The sequence below is a fragment of the Acinonyx jubatus genome, chromosome B4 (assembly GCF_027475565.1).
Source record: "Acinonyx jubatus isolate Ajub_Pintada_27869175 chromosome B4, VMU_Ajub_asm_v1.0, whole genome shotgun sequence".
In the NCBI taxonomy this organism is placed as follows: domain Eukaryota; kingdom Metazoa; phylum Chordata; class Mammalia; order Carnivora; family Felidae; genus Acinonyx; species Acinonyx jubatus.
Window position 1 is genome coordinate 83328566 of NC_069387.1, and position 21053 is coordinate 83349618.

At 40.0% G+C, this 21053-nt stretch overlaps 1 protein-coding gene across 4 annotated transcripts in view; it reads right to left on the reverse strand.

Moving 5' to 3' along the window:
- Positions 1 to 21053, reverse strand: part of LRIG3 (leucine rich repeats and immunoglobulin like domains 3) — a 51735-nt gene that overhangs the window by 15350 nt on the left and 15332 nt on the right. For 3 of the 4 annotated variants that reach the window (XM_015073260.3, XM_015073258.3, XM_053226438.1), the window contains exons 4-10: positions 6485 to 6616; positions 5554 to 5697; positions 4402 to 4545; positions 3957 to 4100; positions 3420 to 3563; positions 2416 to 2496; positions 1445 to 1516 (exon numbers count right to left, since the gene is read on the reverse strand). In XM_015073260.3, coding sequence (XP_014928746.2) covers positions 1445 to 1516; positions 2416 to 2496; positions 3420 to 3563; positions 3957 to 4100; positions 4402 to 4545; positions 5554 to 5697; positions 6485 to 6616 — 861 coding nt within the window. Of the gene's footprint in view, positions 1 to 1444; positions 1517 to 2415; positions 2497 to 3419; positions 3564 to 3956; positions 4101 to 4401; positions 4546 to 5553; positions 5698 to 6484; positions 6617 to 13982; positions 15275 to 21053 lie in introns of those variants that run through there. The other variant, XM_015073259.3, reaches the window with a different exon arrangement.

Genomic DNA, 21053 nt, shown 5'->3' on the forward strand with positions numbered 1-21053 from the left:
AAATGGAATGGGTCAGATGACAAACCCTTTTGGCTAGTTTCCCTCTGAAAGCAATTTGTTTCAAGAAGTCCAGCAACACTGGCCCGCCCTTCCAAATTCTGCAATGCAGAATCACCCTCCTCCAGCCCGAACTGTTTCTGTCGGTGTGGCTAGCCATCCAAACCTCCCTCAAACTAACAAGTGAGTCAGAAGACAACAAGGTGGTCGTGGATAATGGTGAAATCTTCCCTCTTGATACGTAGTGCAAACACAGGTACAACCAAATGTGTATTGTAAATCAGAACATCTTTTGTCGAAGTTAATAGTTATTAAAACTTTTGGCTACAAACATTCCCTAACAGAGTGGAGACATTTAGTATCACTTTGTACTTTTGCTGGACAAGTATAAAACACAGATCCAGTTGTAAGAAGCTGGTTGGTTCAAGCTCATGCAGGTTTCGACTCCTACCAAGGTTGGCTAGCTTGCCTTCCTAGTGGCTGGAAATATCGGAGTCCCTGAATGTCATTTCAAAACTGTGTGCCAGGAGTTGCTAAGAGGGGGTGGTGCAGAGCTCGTGGAGGTGAGAGCTGCTCGGCACAGGGACGCCTACGGCAGAGGCAGCCCTGGTTTGAGTCCTACTTCTGTCAATTGCTAGCCGATGGACTGGTAGCAAAATGGAAAAAGAGAAAGAACAAAGGTGGAAAATGGACTGTCTGCTTTACAATTAACCACAACAACAAACTACTAAAAGCCTCCCAGTAGTGCTACTAGTCTCCTAATGTCATGCCTGACGACCGCGGGGAGTGGTCTTTGTATCTTTAAAATTCAAGTCACCATCTTAACTGTTCGATGGAATCAATGGACACTCTGGACTTCCATTTCTTCACTTCAAAATAAAGGTAGTAATAGCTATTGAATAGTTTTTCCTTTTTTAGAGACGGAGTGCAAGCAAGGGAGAGGGGCAGAGGCAGAGACAGAATGTCAAAGCAGGCTCCACGCTCAGCGCTGAGCCCCATGTGGGGCTCGATCCCATGACCCAGGGATCACCTGAGCCAAAATCAAGAGTCAGACACTCAACCAACTGGGCCACCCAGGTGCCCCTGAATAGTTTTCTCATGAGGATTAAATGAGACTGTATATAAATACCTGGCATAATGCCTGACATGTATATATAATAAATGGTAGGTTTTTGAAAACTAAATATGTCACCGCTTGAGAAAAATAACTAAAAGAAAACCCAATAATGTGCAGCAATGTCCTCAAATGCAAAGGAAAATATATACCTATATACTGCCATGAAGATATAGATAGGTAGACAAATAGGTACAGGGTAAGCAGATGTATAAATATACTTTATGGTACAGAAAGGATGCCAACAAAATTACATTCTACTTTATCTTTCATGACACATAAGTAGATAACCATCTCAGATTCCTTTAGGGTAACTAAATTCCAGTCACTCACAGATGTTCTAATGCGTCCAAACCAGTAAAGGCTTTTTTGGTAATAGATCGAATCCGGTTCCCCTGGAGTATTCTGGGAAAAAAAAATTACATTGGAACAGTTAAAGCCATTTGGGGATGGAATTCTCATGAAAAGAATTGCTTTTAAAATCATTTGTGAATAATTCTATTTTCTTCAATTAAATAATGTATCCTGTAAAAATGTTATCCATGCCATCTATTTCAGTAATACAGTTCAGCAGGGTCTCAAAGCATTCAGCAGAGAACTCAGCAAAAGTAGGTATTCAGTAAGTTACTCTGGCAGTTAAATTAAAGCAGTGATTTTGAAAGTCTTTTTAGGAAGAGGTAGAAACTTTCTTCCAAGTAAATGGTCTCAAAAACTATAATCAGTAAAGAAGATATAGTGGAGATCTTCTCTTTACCCTTCCTCCCCATGGACACTTTCATCATCCACAGAAGCTTAGGGCTATATGAAACTCAACCCAAAAACTTAAAACCCAGAATCTGGCCATCTACAAGGCCACTTTAAGGCTAAATAGAAGCAGGTTTTCCTCCTCTACTGCTTGGAACCTACTGCAGTACTATCAGTGGACACTGGGTCACTCCACTTAAAAACTCCTGTGAGCAGAATACAACTCTGAAAGGTTCAAAATGGCGGACTTAGTAAGCATATTAATTTTTATACAATGATAATCCCAAGAGCCTAAGCACTCAAAACAATTTAACACTCTTATCTAGATATTAAAATAAGTTACAACTCACCAAAGTGTTGAACAAAACCACCATCCCAAGGAAGAAAAGCTAATTAATACCCATCTTGTGTAACAATACTCATTTGGGAAAATGTCCAAGGGAAACAACCAGATATAAAGCCTCTAGTTCTAAACTCTTCCAAATGTGAACCTGTAGACTGGACCTTCAGTGAACGTGTAGGTCAGAGAGTGAGACAAACATGAAGCAAATCCCACTCACAGCCGCCTCAGTTTGTCAAGCCCAGAGAAAGCACCATTCATGTCTTCAATAGTCCAGGAAATTTCATTGTTCTTCAGATCCCTAATTATTGAAAGAAACGTTACTGAAACCGGTACCAGATATTTAACACAAGATACAAACACTCCCCTTAGAGATATGCTCAAAAAGCTAAGATCACCGCCCAGGTGGCATATAATTTGTAACAAATTCTTCATGATCCCTCACATCATCTCTACCCCTTTCAAAACAATACAAAATTTTCTCTCTCCCTGCCCTCCTCCCTCAACAACATTTTAAGTATTGCTGCCCAAAAATCAAGACAGTTGAACCTGTCCTATTAATTCCTCTATCAAGATGACTCAATTCTGAAAGACCTGAACAGTCTGAAAAATACATTAAACTTTAAAACCACAGCTCCAACCACATTAGCAGGAGTTGGCCAAAGCACACAGCATGTCTTTCAATTATGTCATGCTTTAAATAGTGAATGGAGCAAAAATTTCTGACAGTGCAAAAACCAAAAACCCACTGCACAACATTAAAATGAACATTTCAGAGATATTTCAAAGGTCAATTAATCCAAAATTTTCTCTTCTCTTAGGAGATGGATTAAATCTGGATATAACTTGTATGATAAACAGGCATCTTCCTTTGCTGCCCTTTGTAGATCTTTTCGCTCTGGGTAATTTCTAATCTGCATTTTTATAAAGAAAAATCAGTGGATTTACAATCGTTTCCCCTTTGAGCAGTTACCAACTTCCTGGAGATCTTGAGAAGGCTAAGTGTAATCACCAAACCAATCTGATCATTGTCCTTTTTAATCCTTCTAAGAAACACATGGATGAAATGGACCTATTTTAATCAAACTGATCTGGGAAAGATTAAGACACTACTTCTGAGGCTGTAGATATTTCCTTCACAACAAAGGAAATCTGCTTGGAGAAAAGTGGGCACATTTAGGAACCAATTAGGTTCATGTACGGAGAGCAAAATGTGTAACTCACAAAGTCTTTAAACTGGAAAGCCCCCGGAAGGCACAATCAGCAATGTAGCTGACTTTGTTATTCCCAATGTGCAGTGTATTTAGTAAGCTTAGGCCCAGGAAGCTTGAATCATCCAACCTTGATAAGTGATTGAAAGTTAGGTCCCTGTAAAAACAAAAAACAAACAACAGCTTTTATTTTCCAATTCAACACAACGATTTGTTTTCTAAACAACAGGTGATATATGTAACCACAATAATTCTTATTTTGACACTCTGCCTTCTTAATAATACTCAGGTAAACATTGTTTCTAATCCTAGTAATTAAAAAAATTCTCTTTATTTGAAAATAACCGTCACTGATTTAGCCCATGTGCCCCAGAAGTCAAATAGCAGAGTTGGCTTCAACTTATCACAACAAAAATATGACTAGGTTGCATGTGAAAAAAGCTGTCACCTTGGAAACTTTGTTATGAAAATTTCACAGATCAGTGGTAAGAAGCTCATGCTCTGGCATGATCCCTGCTCTCAAACCTGGGGAGAATAAAAGGCAACTCACAGCTCACTGAGTTTCTGGCAGAACTCCCAGGCATCAGGGCTGATCCTGTTGATGGCATTTTGGCTGAGATGAAGTTCCTGCAGCATCAGCAAGCCGTAAAGCCAGCCTTTGGTAATCTCTGTTAGGTTGTTATGGTCCAGCTGCCTACATTTACAATAAGAATCAAAAGCAGGATCAAAAGTTCATTATCTAGTCTTTTCAAAGGAGACATATGATTACAACCTATTACATATTCCTATTGTTACAAGATGTTTAGCTTTTGTGATATAAAGGCATCAGCCAAAAGTACCATGTGCTTTTAAATTTCAGTCACATTACCTGAAACAAAACTGGGTATTAAATGAGGAGACTGTAACATAGGATTTCAAATAAAGTTACTGCATGTTCACTGCGTGGTCCATGGTCGTACTACCTAAGCAGGAACTGTAGGATAAGCCATACTTACAAGATTTCCATGTTGCTCAGCCCCCAAAAAGCTCCATCCATAAGTTTTGTTACTCCATTTCTTTGCATTTTCAGAGACTTCAGAGCACCAAGCCCTTGGAATGTGAGCCCATCTACATTTCTAATCTTGTTTCGGTTCAGTTCACTGCATTGGATATAACAGTTAAACGGTTAGCTTATATGACAAATTCTGGAGTTAGTAATAAAATGCAACATTACTATAATATAGTTAAACCAGCCGGTGTTAAATTACATGGAATGTTTTAAATTACTAAACATTTTTACTGAGAAGAAGTTTGATTTATTAGCAAGTGAGGGCATTTCCTTCTGAAACGTGTGATGTATTTTTAGAATGAAATACTGAAACTAGACTACACTTTAATTTCTAAATGGTCATCTACTCAGTATATTTGTCTCTATCCAGAGTGAGAATACCGAATATAATGTTAAAGCATGAGGTCTATTTCGGGGGCAGGGCCGTCAAGCTTAGCTTGCTTACAAAAGTTGGTTGGTTACTCTCTTTGACGATTCTTTTTATGTTTAATGCTTTCTCTTTAAGGCAGTCCTTTTCAACCTTGGTTGCACACTGGAATCACCCGGAGAGTTTTAAAAATTACCGAAGCCTGGATCTTACCCCCAGAGGTTCTAATATAATTGGTCTAGGGTGTGGCCTGGACATTGGGATTTTTAAAAGCTCCCCAGTGTCTATAATGTGCAGCCAAGGTTGAAAACCACTGTGTTGCAGGAGCCTGTTCACAGATCATTCCACTGCTATTAACGAGACAGTTCTCTGCAGCCACTTAAGCTATCAGAGCCTCCTGGAGTTGTCGGTATTATTCTCATAAACCACAGCTGTTGAGAGTCACCCACGATGTCTTCTGTGCCACAATGACGCCTTTGTGTGGAGATTGTTCAATGATTACACTGTGCATTCCTTCAGTAACAATCTAACCTGCCCTGTCAGGCAGGAGTCTGCACTAGGTGACTGTGAAGGCTCTTTCCAATTCAGAAATTCTACCACTCCAGCTCTCGATGGAAAGACAGCCACATGCTTGCTTCTAAACTCCTTTGGCCATGTTGTGGATTTTGGGCAACAGATGCCAAGGGTTAAGAGGAGCTGAGGAAACAATATCTAAGAGAACATTTTACTTACAGGTGTTGTAGTTGGGACAGTTTAAACATCTTGGGGGGGATAGCCGGGATTCGGTTCCTGTTCAGCTTCAACACCAGGAGCGTGTTGGCCAAGCTGTCAAAATACCCAGGTTCCATCGAAGTGACCCGGTTGCTGTTGATATACCTGTTAAAAGTTTGAAGATGAGCTGCTCTTTCCGGTTCTTTGGAAAGTTAAAGCACAAACATTCTCTGTGTTATAATGTCCAGAGAACCTAACTATCATCTGTAACAATGGACACTTTAAAAATTAAGTATTCAGGTCCTTGTGGACCAACGCTAAACTAGGGTTCACACGTACTGCTCAGGAAAGAGTGACTGGAATATCTGAAGGTTATACAAGTTTGTTAGAGATGCTTATCCAATTTTTATAAAATTCACTTACTAATGAAACAAGCAGTGGTTTAATTTTTTCAAAGGAGCACTTTTAACTCCACCTATTTTTTCTAACACTCAAAGGAGGTCTAATTTTTTTTGTTTACATTTTTTTTAAATGTTTATTTCTATGAGAGCGAGCGAGCATGGGGGCACACGAGTGGGGGAGGGGCAGAGAGAGCGGGAGACAGAATCCAAAGTAGACTCCAGGCTCTGAGCTGTCAGCACAGACCCTGCTGCGGGGCTCGAACTCATGAGCTGTGAGAGCATGACCTGAGCTGAAGTCAGACACCCAACCGACTGAGCCACCCAGGTGCCCCGGATGTCTAAATTTTTTGTAATCCAAAAGTACAACAACAAAATAAAGATTGTGGTTATTTGGGCTTATAGCACATTACACATCAATAAAAGTTAAATGGCTGATACACCAGCAATTTAAAAAAAAGGCAGATTTTATTATATCCTAAAGTTGATTTTTTGTTATTATTACAATGATATTTTCATCATAGGTGAGTATTTTTGTTAAAGAACTGACTTACAGATATTTGAGTTGTAGGGGTGGAAGGGGGATTTTAAGCTCTGAAATATTATTGCTGCTCAGGTCCAAAGTTTCGAGGGATTGAAACTGTTTCAGATGTTCAGGTAATACTTCAACAATCCTGTTTCCAGCTCTGGAATTTAAGGATAACACAGATGACAAGGTTAATAGTACAGCAATCTGAAAGGCCATTCCTAATTTGTTCTTCAGAATTATGGAAAATTGATTGCTCTAAACTGTACTTTTAAAAGTTAAACAGCAACTCTTAAGTCACTTCAATTTTGCCTTAAACAGTAAATCATAATATTAGAATGTATGAAAAACATTCCTATGTAAATCTGAATGTGTTTACCAGTTGTGGTTACCTAGGTGCTATGCACTTAAACTGATTTTTCTTTATGTTATTTTATTACCAGTCCTTCTTCCTTACCATTTTATTATATGTTATGTAAAATGACTAGCACCGAGTTGGCATTCTAGGTACCGGTGTGTTAGTTCCCTATTCTTTTTCTTGATTCCTAATCTATTTCTAATTCTTCTCCTGGAGAGTACCCACACTATAGGTACCAATAACCTTAAAATAATCATCAGGTTGGGGTTATTTTTTAAAGCCACGCTGGAGAGCTCTCTTTTTCTTTAAGAGACAGCAAGTTTCAATGTATTCCTATACAGTCTTCAAAAGCAGTGGATGTGCTCCAGGGCTTTGAATATTATAGAAGTATTACATAAAAAGCACACCAGTCTAAAGAATTCCTAGAGAACTAGATTAATAAAGTTTGACATTAACAGCCTTAAACACCTGACCATGATGACCAATATGGTAGGTAGCCATATGTAGCACTTTAAATTAAATTTAAATGTTAAAACTCAGTTCCTTAGTCACAGTAGCCACATTTCAGGTCCTCGACAGCCACATGTGCTTGGTGGCTGTCAAATGGGTCAGTGCACATACAGAATATTTCATCACTGAAAGTTCCACTGGTGCGCCCTACATAGATCACAAATGAAAAACAAAACAAAAAAAGAGGCCAAGTCAATCTCTTAAAAGGTCATTAACACAACAGCTTTCAAGGGGAAAGTCAGCATTAAATGACAATCTTGCTAGAGAACAGGAATCAAACTGATGTGCGAGCCATCTTATTTGTCATATTAGATCAGGAAGTGTGGACTTCTTAAACCATCATTTGGCGGGGGAAAACAACATGTCAAGGTAGGAAGCTAGGAAGGCCAGGATGAAAACAGAGTCCACCTGCAAAAAAAGTCTCTTTACAATCCAAGGAACAGGGAAACAATCTGAAGGCTCTGGGCAGAACTCTGTGAATGTCACATGCTGACGTTTTTATACATAGTCTACGGTTAAGTCTCATTTAATGAGAAAACTTAGGAAATACAGCTCATATGTGTATCTTTCTACCAATAACTTATTTCTATAGTGCTTTCAGTTTATTCAGCTCTTTTGCATTATTATAACTCACAGGCCTCTCACCATCTCAGAAGGTCCCTGAGTTAGGAGCACCTCGTATGTATTTTCACAAGATCCTACACTGTGTTCTGACATTGCACTTTTACACTGCTGATCTTCTCTGCCAAACTGTAGCGAAAGTAGGGATAGGTCTCTACCCATGTCTTGGATTGTATATGAAATCTAATAATGTTGAGAACGTCTCACATGTCAAGCCAAGGCTAAGCATTTTTCATATGTCGTGCCATTTAATCCTAATAGCATTTCTCTAGTGTAGAATATATTATAGATAACTGCAAAATTAAGAAACTAGAGCTTTTAACCTAACAAAGCCATATTGGTCCCAAAGCAAGGCTTATTTCATAAAACACAGTGTCAGATTTATTTTGGCAGTTCAATTCTTACATGGAGATGCATGTCCAGAAAGGGCCACTACTTCCCACTCTTGCAGACATGTTTAACTTCTGGTTTCAAACTAATGTGGGAATCAACACCGGCTCACAGAGCCATCACCATGCCAACAATAAGGATGCCCTGGAAACAGGGTCTCCCCAGTCTTGCTTGTACCCCAGGAAGATAACCCAGGGGTTTGCACGTATTTGCCATACGCCAGAGCTTCTAGAAGACCGACACTCTGAATAGGCGCCAATGTCGGGTGCTGATTTCCCTGCCAGAAAGGACAATAAGGGGAGAAAACAGGTTGGATGCTTTCTATTTAAACGACAAACTAGGGGCGCCTGGGTGGCTCAGTCGGCTGGGAGTCCGACTTCGGCTCAGGTCATGATCTCACGGTTAGTGAGTTTGAGCCTGCACTGGGCTCTGTGCTGACAGCTCGGAGCCTGGAGCCAGCTTGGGATTCTGTGTCTCCCTCTCTCTCTGCCCCTCCCCCACTCACGTTCTGTCTCTCTCTTTCTCTCTCTCTCAAGAATAAACAGTAAGAAAATTTAAAAATAAATAAAAATAAAAATAAACAAACTAACAAAACTTGTCAAAATACTGTTAAAACCCTCCATATGTTACTTTTAAGGACTACAGGGATTCATGTCTTGATCCAAGTCATCTGGGAATCTATGTTTTGAAATAATCCTATACAAGGTAACAGGCATAGGTGATGTGTATCTTAAGAACTGAATTTGTCTGAGATAATAGTAAGGTTAAAAAAAAATAAAGGATTAACAGTCCTATTTACAAGTAACAAATATCAAGCCCCTTAGACTCCCATAAAGTCTTACAGACTTTGTTTAGAGTCAAGTCAGCCATGACCTCTGATTTTGACCATTTCCCACATCTGGATTTGCCAGTGTTTAAACTCCTTGATCTAGTTGTGAGGTATAGGGTAATGCAACAGAGACAATTAGTCAATTTCTAGGTCCCGGAGATGGATTTAGTCCAAGAGAAAAGCCACAGGGCCTTAGGGTCAGGGTGTGTGGGTTAAACAAAACCACACTTTAGGGGACAAAAATGTTCTCTTAAACACATAACCCAAATGTTTGCATTACCAGGATGTCCTCCCACAAACAGTAGAGTAACCCTGAAATGCCCCTCTGTCTCCACCCCCCTCCCTGTCCCTAGTCGCTACCTCCCATCAAACTCTGCATCTGGTTTCGGCCCCCAGGCTGTCTGACGCTGGTACAGCTACACTTAACGTTTAACAACACAAAGAAAACGCTCAGCTATAGATTTTTGCAATAAACGGAACAACCTGGTTTTTTGTGGGAAGGAGAGGGAGGCCTACAGGTGTCTATCACGTTGGTCAAATAAGGCTACAGGTTAGATAACAGGCCATACAATCTTTGGTTTATATGTTCGTTTGTTTATTAAGTAATTATGAACAAGGTATTAAAACTGCCAATTACTTGAGTGACGAATAAAATTTTCCTTGCAGTTAAAGTATGCTCCAGCCAAAGCCAGCAATTTCCTGAACTGCACACTTCCTAAATTGCAGTGTGAAAGTGCTCAGTTACAGACGGAGTGTGCACAGTGCCCTCTTTGTCAGCCCTGCTTCCTCGCACAAAAATCCCTTACAACTGCCAGGATAATAGTCCCTGTATCACAGAATTTTAACTCTGTTCTAATGGAACTGAATTAAATCCAAATACCAGTTTCGTATTAGCTCTCAGACTAACTGACAAATAACCACCTGATATGTACCAGTTTAAACAAAACAAACTTGCTTTATATCATGCAAGAGTTTTTAAAAAAGGAGACAGCTCCATTAAAAACTAGATTGAAAAACCTTTCTAATCACCTAAAACCCTCAAAATAAACATAATTCTAATAGAGTTGGTCACAAATAGCCGCTTCTAAAAGACAAAGATTCAATTCAACTCCAGCTTTAATTTTTCTCCAAATATGGATAAATGCCAAAATTGATGAACACACTGAAAGCACTGCAGTTAATATTTTTGGCAGGATATGTGCAATGCTTTAACGAAAACAAAACAGTGTGAATGCCTTTTTTCCACGACTTGATGTGGAAATGCCATCTCTGCATTGTTCAAAATAGACAACATGTATGTCGTGTAAGTACTAGAAGGCATTTTAACCTTGTGCAAATCCACCTAAAAAGGACCGTGAACATTTTGGTCATCTGTGTCTGTTGACAGTACAAGGTGTTCCATGGTCAAATCACTGCTGAGGTCAAGTATAATTAGTCCCTTGTGGACACACACAGATCTGGGGGCTTGGGCTGTTGGAATGCTGATGGTTCCCTGAGGCTTCCAAGAAGCCACAGGAAAAACAGGAGTCCCAGGTATAGCCTTGGCTTCTCAGGACCAACCATTCTGGTTTCACTTTGTTGCTAATTTCCCACTTCCGGCCCACTTTACCCAATACCTTTAGAATGCCGAGAGAAATAAAGCTTACCATTTGCTTATGGGATATTTGCTCTGTGAGTGCTGAAGATCTAACAAGGAACAAGATGGATATGGTCCCTGACCTCACAGAGCTTACGTTCTGGTGGGGCAAAGACGCAGGCAGATGAAACCAGTCACCAGAGTGATAACTGCTGTGATAAGACTGCAGTGGGAGAAGAACGACCAGCTTTTTACTTTTTAGGAGTAAAAGGTGGGGGGGGGGGGCAATGGTCAGCAGAACTTCCCAGAGCAAGGAGACGGGGCTAGCGCTCCAAGCAGAACCAAGTATGAGTAAGGCAGGGCTTCCCTTGGAAGAAATGAAAGAAAGAAAGCCTTGATGGCTGGAGTAGGGAGTTCCTCGGTCAAGACTGGGGAGAGATGAATCCAAGAGTGAGGTAGCTGGGAGAAGAGGAGTGCAGGCCAAGTGGGACCCTGTAAACCACTGTAGGCACTGGACCTTTGTCTCAATCAGCTGGGGGAGGAGGGCAGAGGACTTCGAACGTGGGGTGGCAGTATCAGGTGCGCATTCTAGAAAAGCTGCTCTGGCAGTGGTGGGTAGAAACACTGGTGAGGGCAGGTAAGACCAGGTGCAGGAGCACCAGCGGGTGCAGAGGACCAATGGCGGTGTGTCGGGATAACAATGACCTTTGCCTAGCGATCAACTTTGGGGGTGAAGCACCATTCTTCATCTGGTTCCCCAGGACACAGGCTGTGCTTTTCTCCTCCCCTGACATACAGGCTCAGGTTTCCAGTTCTGCAGCCTCTGGACACTGGAACCCAATTCAGCACCACTCGCCACTACCACTCGTGTGTTGTGCCGCTGACATGGAAGGCCTTGTAAAAGCATGGGACACAGACTAGGATTGTGTCTCGCTCAGGTCTGAGATGCTACTGAGCAGAACAGCCCTGTACTGGCATTTTAATGTCTGTAACCACTCGAAAATGGACAAATGTGTTATTCCCATCTATAAGAATGTCCCAATTTGTTCCGATACTCTCAACACCTGCACTGAATGTAAACCCAGACTAAATTATTAACAGTAAAATATAACTTTTGAGGCTAGTGACATGATCACTTGGTAGGATGATTTACCTTCTGACTCACTACTATCTCCACAAAGTGTAAGAGTCTAAAAAGAATTTCATGGACTCTTAAGTGGATATAAATGGTATCTGTTTATTTCCAGAGTCTGAGAGTGGAATATTCTTTGTGAGGAACCAGAGTATCAGTTTTTTTTTTCACACTGGAATTCCTGAACTAATTAAACTGTAGCGTCTTGATGAATAAGAAATATCTGTCAATAGTTTCAACTGTCTCCTACATACTGCACAAGGTAACAGGCAGCTTAAAGTTTCTCAACTGTGATGTGTAAAGACGTGCAATCTTGGCTATTCAGAGAACGTTATATGCATGTGGCATTTACCTTTTAGAGAAGGTGTGAGCAGTAAAGTTCACTCTGAACCATATATGTTGCAATGCCCCCTTTTCTTAGAATGCATTACTCTAACCACATCACTTATGTCCAATTCAGTGACAGCAGCTAACAAATTGCTGAATCTGTGGTCTTTCTATACAACCACAGGACAAGCGTATTAACTGTATTGATGGGGACCAATACAGTAGGGGTCGGCCTGGCCCCAAGGAAATACTGATTTCTATATATAATTTGCAAACAACCAGTTTAGCACCCATTTATGAAAGAATTACAAGTTGTTAAAGAAAACGTTACATTCTGCAAATATATTAAAGGTCACTTACACTTCCAATGATGACCTTCTCTCCCCAAGAAAATGCTTCCTTGAAAACTACCTTGGCTGAAATAACACCCCATAATATTAGGCTTCTTTTAACAGAGAGACTTGGCAAGCAGAGAGCCTCTCCCAAGCAGATAAAAATAAACTGTCTCTGCTCATCTTTTTTTCTAAAAAGATAATTAAGAAGTTTCATTAAAAGAACACACGTTCAGACTGGTCCACTGGTACTGTGGCATCAAAGAATACAGCCAATTGAAGAAACTTTTGCAAGGAGAAAGATTCTTGATTAAGAACTAATGATACTAAGCAGCAAATGAACTACTGTAAGGAGCAAAGAGTTCTTTCAGCTAAAAGCCAGGTCAACATAAAATATAATTGTCTTTTGGATCAAAACATGAATGAAGATGGCCATATTTTAATATAGAGGTTCTACAATAATCAGGGCCTTCTTCATGTGCCAATATAATACATGTTATTTGCCAATATAAATACATGTATTTATAATACATGTTAAAAATGAAAAAAAGAAATAGGGGTCAAAAACCCATTTTCACTACATATGAAACCACCTGTTTTGATCCCCAAGTGTGAATTCAACTTAAGAATCTTTTTTAAGTTTATTTATTTTGAGAGAGACAGAGACAGCGTGAGTGGGGGAGGGGCAGAGAGGGGGTGGGGGGAGAGAATCCCAAGCAGGCTCCACACTGCAAGAAAAGAGCCCGATGCAGGGCTCGAACTCAAAAACCGTGAGACCATGACCTGACCTGAAACCAAGAGACAGACGCTTAACCAACTGAGCGACCTGGGTGACCGATGTGTGAATTCCATTTAGTCCTTTATGTAAACAGAGATTTCAGGGTGAACCCGCTAATGTTAAATGTCAAAGATACTTACTGAACAATTATCTGAATCTCAAACAATTTAATTACGTACAAAAAAATTTAATTTCTAAAATTTAACAATTTTCTCTACCTCTCTTGTGAGGCAGAGGCTTTCCATAAGAGAGTTTCATATGCCAGACCACTGTTAGAGTTCAGCTGTGAGTTTGAGTTTCCCCTCACCTTGGGACTTACTTGTGAGTAGAGAGGCTAACTCATCTTTGGTTCCCCAGAACTCAGGATTAAATGAATGGGTTTGAGACCAAGAGTGACCAGTGCTTCACCTAGAAATTCTAGATCAAGCTTCAGATTGGCTGGTAAGGATTTATCTCAACTATGGTTCAAGACGCATATGTACATCAGAAAATACTATGACCATTACAGCTACCAGCCAAAAAAAGTAAAACTGCCATTCCATATGCTAACCAACATGTTAAAAGTAGGATCTCCTTGACACAGTAATTGAAATCACAGTTCCCTAGCAAGATTTTGATTCTCTTCCTGGCTCTGTTTTGATTTACTACACTTTGTGGACCTTGATTTTCTCACCTGTTAATCAAGAGGACATTGAATGGACCGATTTCATCCATGTCTAAGAGGCTGTGATTCTGGATTTGGATGATGAACTCTGCAGAAGATCAGATTTGCCACAAAGTCTTCACAGAACCATTATTAGAAAATGAAGCCTGGCTCTGGAGGGATTTCACCTCCTTCCTCTGCGGGGGAATCTCACTGCCTGGCTGCCCAGTCTTCATCCTCGGTTTACTTGTTCATTTTCCTGGGGCATATCCTCCACCAGCTTTACAAGAAACCATGCACAGAGGTGCTTTCCTCAGCCCCCATGTTTGGAGATGACTTAACAGGATTGATAGTTTAGGTGTACACAGAATTTAGGAGTCATTCTCCCTTGGGATTTTGAAGACATTGTTTTACTCTATATCCACAGCACTCATGCAAGTACTCAGAGGAGCTGGAGGCCATTCTGATTCTCTATCCCAGGGTTTCTCAAACTTTGGCAGGCATCAGAACTGGGGGGTGGGGGTGGGGGCATGGCTTCTCCTCCAGCAGGTCTAGGTGGGACCTGAGAATCTGCATTTCTACCAAGTTCCCAGGTGATGCTGATGCTGCTGGCAGCACACTAGAAGAGCCACTGTCAACCCTTATAGGTGACCTGTTCTGTGTTTTCTCCCCTCCTCTCAGAGCTTCTTTACTCCTGGCATATGGAAACTGCACAGTAATGTCTCTAGCATAGGTCTTTTTTCAATTGCTGGCACTCAGTAGGGCCTTTCAACCTAGAAATGTGTGTTTCTCAGTTCTGGGAAATGTTTTTGTATCTCTGATAATTTCATCCCTTCTATGTCCACAAATGTCTCTGTGGAATTCTGATTAGACAGGTTTTAGATTTCGGTCTGATATTCCTATTTTCTCATTTTTTCCTCTCCCATTTTCCATCCTTTGTCTTTTGGTTCTTCCTTTTGAGAGAGTTTTCAGCTTTCTTCCAATACTTCTATTGCCTTTTTAAAGTGTCTGTTATCTTTTTAATTTCTAAGACTTCTTCCTTATTGTCCCAATATTCTTTATTGTCATGTACTAATTATTTACCATTCTTTACTTATTTTGTGGATGTAACACCTCTTTTCTTTCCACACATATTAGGTTGTTTTGAGATTCCCTTTTCCTTCCACTGTCTCTGGCTCTCTTTTTCCATTTATTTCAGTCAAACACTGATTTTATTATTAGAAACTTCTACAAAAGTCTGGCAACCACTGGGCTATCCATTTATATTTAACAAAAAACAAAAGTCTGGCAACCACTGGGCTATCCATTTATATTTAACAAAAAACACTCAAAAGCTTACTGAGGGTGGGGCACCCGAGTGGCTCAATCGGTTAAGCGAAGGACTCTTGATTTCAGTTCAGGTCATGATCTCATGATCTGTGAGATTGAGCCCCACACTGGGCTACGTGCTGACAGTGTGCACAGTCTGTTTCTGATTTTCTTTCTCCTTCCCTCTCTCTCTCTGCTTGCTCTCCCTCAAAACAAACAAACAAAAAACCAAACCAAAACAAAACAACAAAAACAACTTACTGAGGGCTGTGTGTGGAACAGACTTGTTGCCTGGTGAGTCCCAGCCACAGGTGGCAGGCAGATTGGCGACCTATTTCATGATGGGATCTCTTACATGTCTTACTGCTCTGATCCTCCAACCTCCAGTCTGGTAAGTCTAAGCATGATTGCTAGCCTCTGGAAGGGCTAACAGGTACATAAGCAGAGGTGAGGCAGTGTCCTCCTCAGTGTTCAGATTAGATTTAATTGCCCTGATGCTGCCCTGAATCCCCACTCCTTCTCTGCCCAGTAGGTCTTGCCTCCTAAATTCTAGAGACTCACGGTTTCAACTCTCCAGAGGGTAACTTCCGGTCTTCTGTCCATGTCAATCACCGGGCTTTGAGTTTGGAGGAGGAAGCTGGAGGTCTCACTCCTTCTTATAAAAGAGTTTTAGCCTTTCCCCCATTTTCAGTCCTCCTCTGCACCCGAACCCTTATAGTCTTTGAATTTCTGAACTCAGAATGGTTCTGCAGAAAAGAAGTCTGCTGCTTTTGGACTCCACTCCATTTTCTCTAAGTCAGTTACAATTTGTCTACTTGCGTGCAAAATTTTTATGACATCTCTCATGTGGACGGTCTCCTTTCCTGTTTTATCTTTGTTCCTACCTGTGTGCATTTTCTTTTTAGATCTTTACTTCCCTTTTAAGGGAGTTTTAAGGTGCAGGGTGAAATGAATTCAGTTAGTCCACCATGCTTGATAGGAAGTCTTCAACAGAACTCTAATGAAGAAAAATGGATTTTCTCTAAAAACCCCAAAATAAATCACAAAACCTTCCCTCAAAAAAGCTACTGTAATTTTTTGCTGGAAAAAAATCATCCAACTTAGATTTGTATATTTTAATGAAAAGTTAGCCTATATAAAGGATTTTCATTTAAGATGATGCTACAAAGCAGAAAACACATTATTTTGAACCTCAAATTAAACAGTTCTCATATAGAAAATTAATTCCGTACAAAAACATCAGGCTAAATTAATGTTATTTTATTTACTAATATGGTTCACAGACGAATGGACTAAGAACATCTCAGACACCAAATATCTTGATTTAACCAAGTATTTAAACTGTCCTTGTGGGGCACGGCACCTGATTGGCTCGGTCGGCAGAGCATGTGACTCTTGATCTTGGGGTCATGAGTTTGAGCCCCATGTTCAGTCTAGAGTTTGCTTAAATAATTTAAAAATAAACAAACTGTCCTTGTGAATAAGACACAGAAAATGTGGTGATGATGATCATACAGGCAATTGAGCTCACATCCCTTAACTTTTGTTCACAGACTGACATGAACCTTTAAAGGAAGCTGCCAGATACAAAATCAATGTACCTAAATCTGGTGGATTTCTATACACTAATAATGAAGGAGCAGAAAGAGAAATTCAGAGAACAATCCCATTTACAAATGCACCAAAAATAATAAAATAGGAATAAACTTAACCAAAGAGGTGAAAGAGCTATACTCTGAAAACAATAGAACACTGATGAAAGCAACTGGAAACAACTCAAAGAAATGTAAAAACATTCCATGCTCATGGACTGGAAAAACAAATATTGTTAAAATATCTATACTACTGAAAGCAATCCATAGGTTTAATACAAACCTATCAAAACACCAATAGCATGTTTCATAGAACTAGAACAAACAATCCTAAAATTTGTATGGAACCCCAAACTGCCAAAGCAATCTTAGAAAAACAAAACTGGGGGATCACAAGCCCAGAATTCAAAATATACTACAAAGCTGTAGTAATAAAAACAATATAGTACTGGCTGCAAAAAAACACACAAAGATCAAAGAAAAGAAAGCCCAGAAATAAAATCCCAATTATATGGTCAACTGATCTTTAACAAGTATATGCAATGGGGAAAAGACAGTCTCTTCAACAAATGGTGTTGGGAAAACTGGACAGCTACATGCAAAACAAGGAAACTGGACCACATTCTTACACCATACAAAAAATAAGTTCAAAATGTAATGTGAATGCCTTCTGAGGCATGGGAAGCAATAGCAAAAATAAACTTATTGGATCTACATCAAAGTAAAAACCTTCTACACAGGGAAGGAAACAATCAACAAAACTAAAAGACAACCTACCAAATGGGAGAAGATATTTGCGAATGACATATCTTATACAGGGTTAGTATCTAAAATACATTAACAACTTCTACAGTTCAACGCCTAAAACCTAAATAATCCAATTAAAAATGGGCAGAAGGCATGAACAGACATTTCTTGAAGGAGACATCCAGATGGCCAGCACACATGAAAAGATGCCCAACATCACTCATTATCAGGGAAATGCAAATCAAAACCACAAGGGAGATATCACCTCACACCTGGCTAAAAGCAAAAACATGAGAAACGAAAAGTGTTGGCGAGGATGTGGAGAAAAAGAAACCCTCTTATACTCTTGGTGGGAATGCAAACCGGTGCAGTTACTCTGGAAAACTGTATGGAAGTTCTTAAAAAGTTAAAAATAGAACTACCCTACAATCCAATAATTAATTGTGCTACTGAACGTTTACCCAAAGAATATGAAAACACCCCTATGTTTATTGCAGTAGTATTTACAATAGCCAAATTAAGGAAGCAGTTCAGGGTCCATTGATAGATGAATGGATAAAAAGAGCTGACACACATATACACACAATGGAATATTACCCCGCTATAAATAAGAATGAAATATTGCCATTTGCAATGAATGACATGCATGGAGCTAGAGAGTGTAATGCTAAGCAATATAAGCCAATCAGAGAAAGAAAAATACCTCATGATTTCACTCATATGTAGTATTTAAGAAGTAAAACAAATAGGGGAAAAAAGAGAGACAAACCAAGGACCCTTTAGAGTACAAATTGATGGTCACCAGAGGGGAGATGGGTGGGGGGTTGGGTGAAATAGGTCACGGGAATTATGAGTACAGTTAACTTGATGAGAACTGCGGAATACGTGGAACTGCTGAATCACTGTATTATACACCTGAAGCTAATGTACTTAACTACAATGGAATCAAAATTAACAACGAAACAGGGAAGCTGCCAGTGGCTGCAATTGGGTCTGTGGCCCTTGTGCTCTCAACATTCGTATGAGCATGGACAGAGGTAGGAATGATCAAATGCGAATGTCCTAGAATTAAACGTATACGTCATCTATTAGATGAATCATGATGCCACAACTCTCAATGTACTAAAATGATGGTCTAGAAGCAATTAGAGAAATTAAGTTGGGGTAAGTGTTTTGAATTTTTAATTAATCATTTTTAAAAGGCCTATGTGAAAGAAATTCTCATGAAAATGACAATAGACCTGGGGAGCTTGGATGACCACAACTCAATATGAGCCAAAAATACAACACTGTCCTTAAAAAGTCAACACAATTTTAAGATTCATTAATGTCCAGTAATCTGGTCACTGGGCATGATCCCACCGTATTTTGTGGTGGACTTACCTCAAATATCTTGTCTGGGCACATTTTACACTGTCACAGTTAATGACGTATGAATAGGGCAACTTTAAGAATCTAGACCTGTACTGTCCTGGACAACAGCCACCGGCCATGTGTAGCTATTTAATTTTAAATTAAATTAAAAATGGAACTTTTCAGTATACTAGCCACATTTCAAGTGTTCAATATGCATGTGTCTAGTAGCTACCACAGGCGACAGCACAGATACAGAGCATTTCCATCAATGCAGAAAGGGCCACTGAATACCACTGGTCTAGACTCCATGTCATATAGGAAAGGATAATTGGAATTTGAGCCAGTAAAAGGGAAGGCTTTAAGAAAACCTCATGTTTTATGACCTGTAGGTATTATTATGCAGAAAATAGAACAAAGTTGTTTTTCCCAATACAGAGAACTAAGGCTATAGGTAAAGGCAGGGGAAGAGCTCAGCTTAACAAATAAAACATCCTAGTAACTACGACTATTCACAGTGGAATGGCTTGTCACCAAGAAGTGAGGCTTTGTCCCTGGAAGTGCTCAAAGGGAGGCTGGATAATCTCTTTTTCCAGAGATCTCTCCATAGAGAGAAATGTGTCTTCTCATTCTAAGTTACTAGGATTGCACGCAGATAGTCAAAACCAAGAAAAAATGGGTTGTGACCAGTTATACAATCTACCGAACTGTTTTTAATTCCCCTCATCCTTTAGTGGACACTTAAATGGGGATGATGGTGAGGAACTGAAAGCAAAAAAGACAGGAGGAGGAGAAAAAAAGAAGGATTTATACAACTGACTACTTTCCTGATTCTGCAAACATCTATTCATCTTTAAAGAGTACTGCCTCTATTCCTAGGCCAGTACCTTGTTCAGGATTACATGGCAATTAGTGACTAACTTCAAAAAGCGTCTTGTTTTTTTTTTCTAAAAAAAAAATGTTCGTTTTGATTCTATTCCAATGTTTGTTTTGGAATAAACACATTTAAAATCGCTCATGCACAGTAAAACTGACCGTCCAAGAATATACACCATGTTTATCCTGTGTTGTAGGGTACCTGCAGCATGAACGTTACCTCGATATTTCATTTTGCCTTCAATCTCATTCTAGAGACTGGTCTATCTACTGGCTAAAGCTTCAGAGGGAGGAAGGGAGACTCTCAGGCAGGTGATTTTACATTTATAATTGCCTCTCCTTTCATGTTTCGAATTTAGTACTTATGCAACTTTCAGCCAAGGGAAGAAGCAGTGGTACAGGTTAGAGGCCTGTTTCACTGTTTTGGTCTCACTATCCAACTAGAGCCTTGAGCCTCTCATCTGTGGAAGATGGCAGCGATACTGAAATGAGGATGAGAAGGAGGAAAAGCAACTAGGCCAGGAGAGAGACATGTTCACTCTTGCCACCCCATCATGAAAAGCAACTGGCTGTGACTTTATTGTCTTGTCTGTCTTGGCAGCACAAACCTCATTCAGCACAGAAACGTCTCTGGCAGAAGTCGCACTTGATACTTCAAAGCAGCAATCGAAATGGCTAGCATGAAGTTGAGGGGAGATGAGAAAATGCTGCAGGTTCAGGTAAACATCGGTAATACACGAGTTTTGGGGGCAAGCTATGCTGGAAGGACAAGTTCAAGGGAGTGGGGAGTCATTTCTATGGGGTCCGAGTACCACCACTCAAGAAAGATGTCCACTGGGTCACTACATCAAATCTGAGACTGTTGTTACCTTGGAAAAAGCAAGTGTTAATAGTGAAAACAGTTCTAAGTGTGTATGGAGAGGCGTGAACAGAAAGGTTAACTGAACAGTGTCTTCTATAATTAACTGTATACGATATTAATTAGGGCTATCCATTTGGTCGTTCATTCAACAACCATGCACTGTCTACCAGGGGCCAGGCACTCACGCTAGAGTTATAATTGGGATGAAAACACACACACTCTCAGCTTTTATGAAGTTCCATTCTGGTGGGGAAAATGGACATTAAAAAAAATCACACATACAGGGTGCCTGAGTGACTCAGTGGGTTGAGCATCTGACTTCGGCTCAGGTCATGATCTCACGGTCTGTGAGTTCAAGCCCCG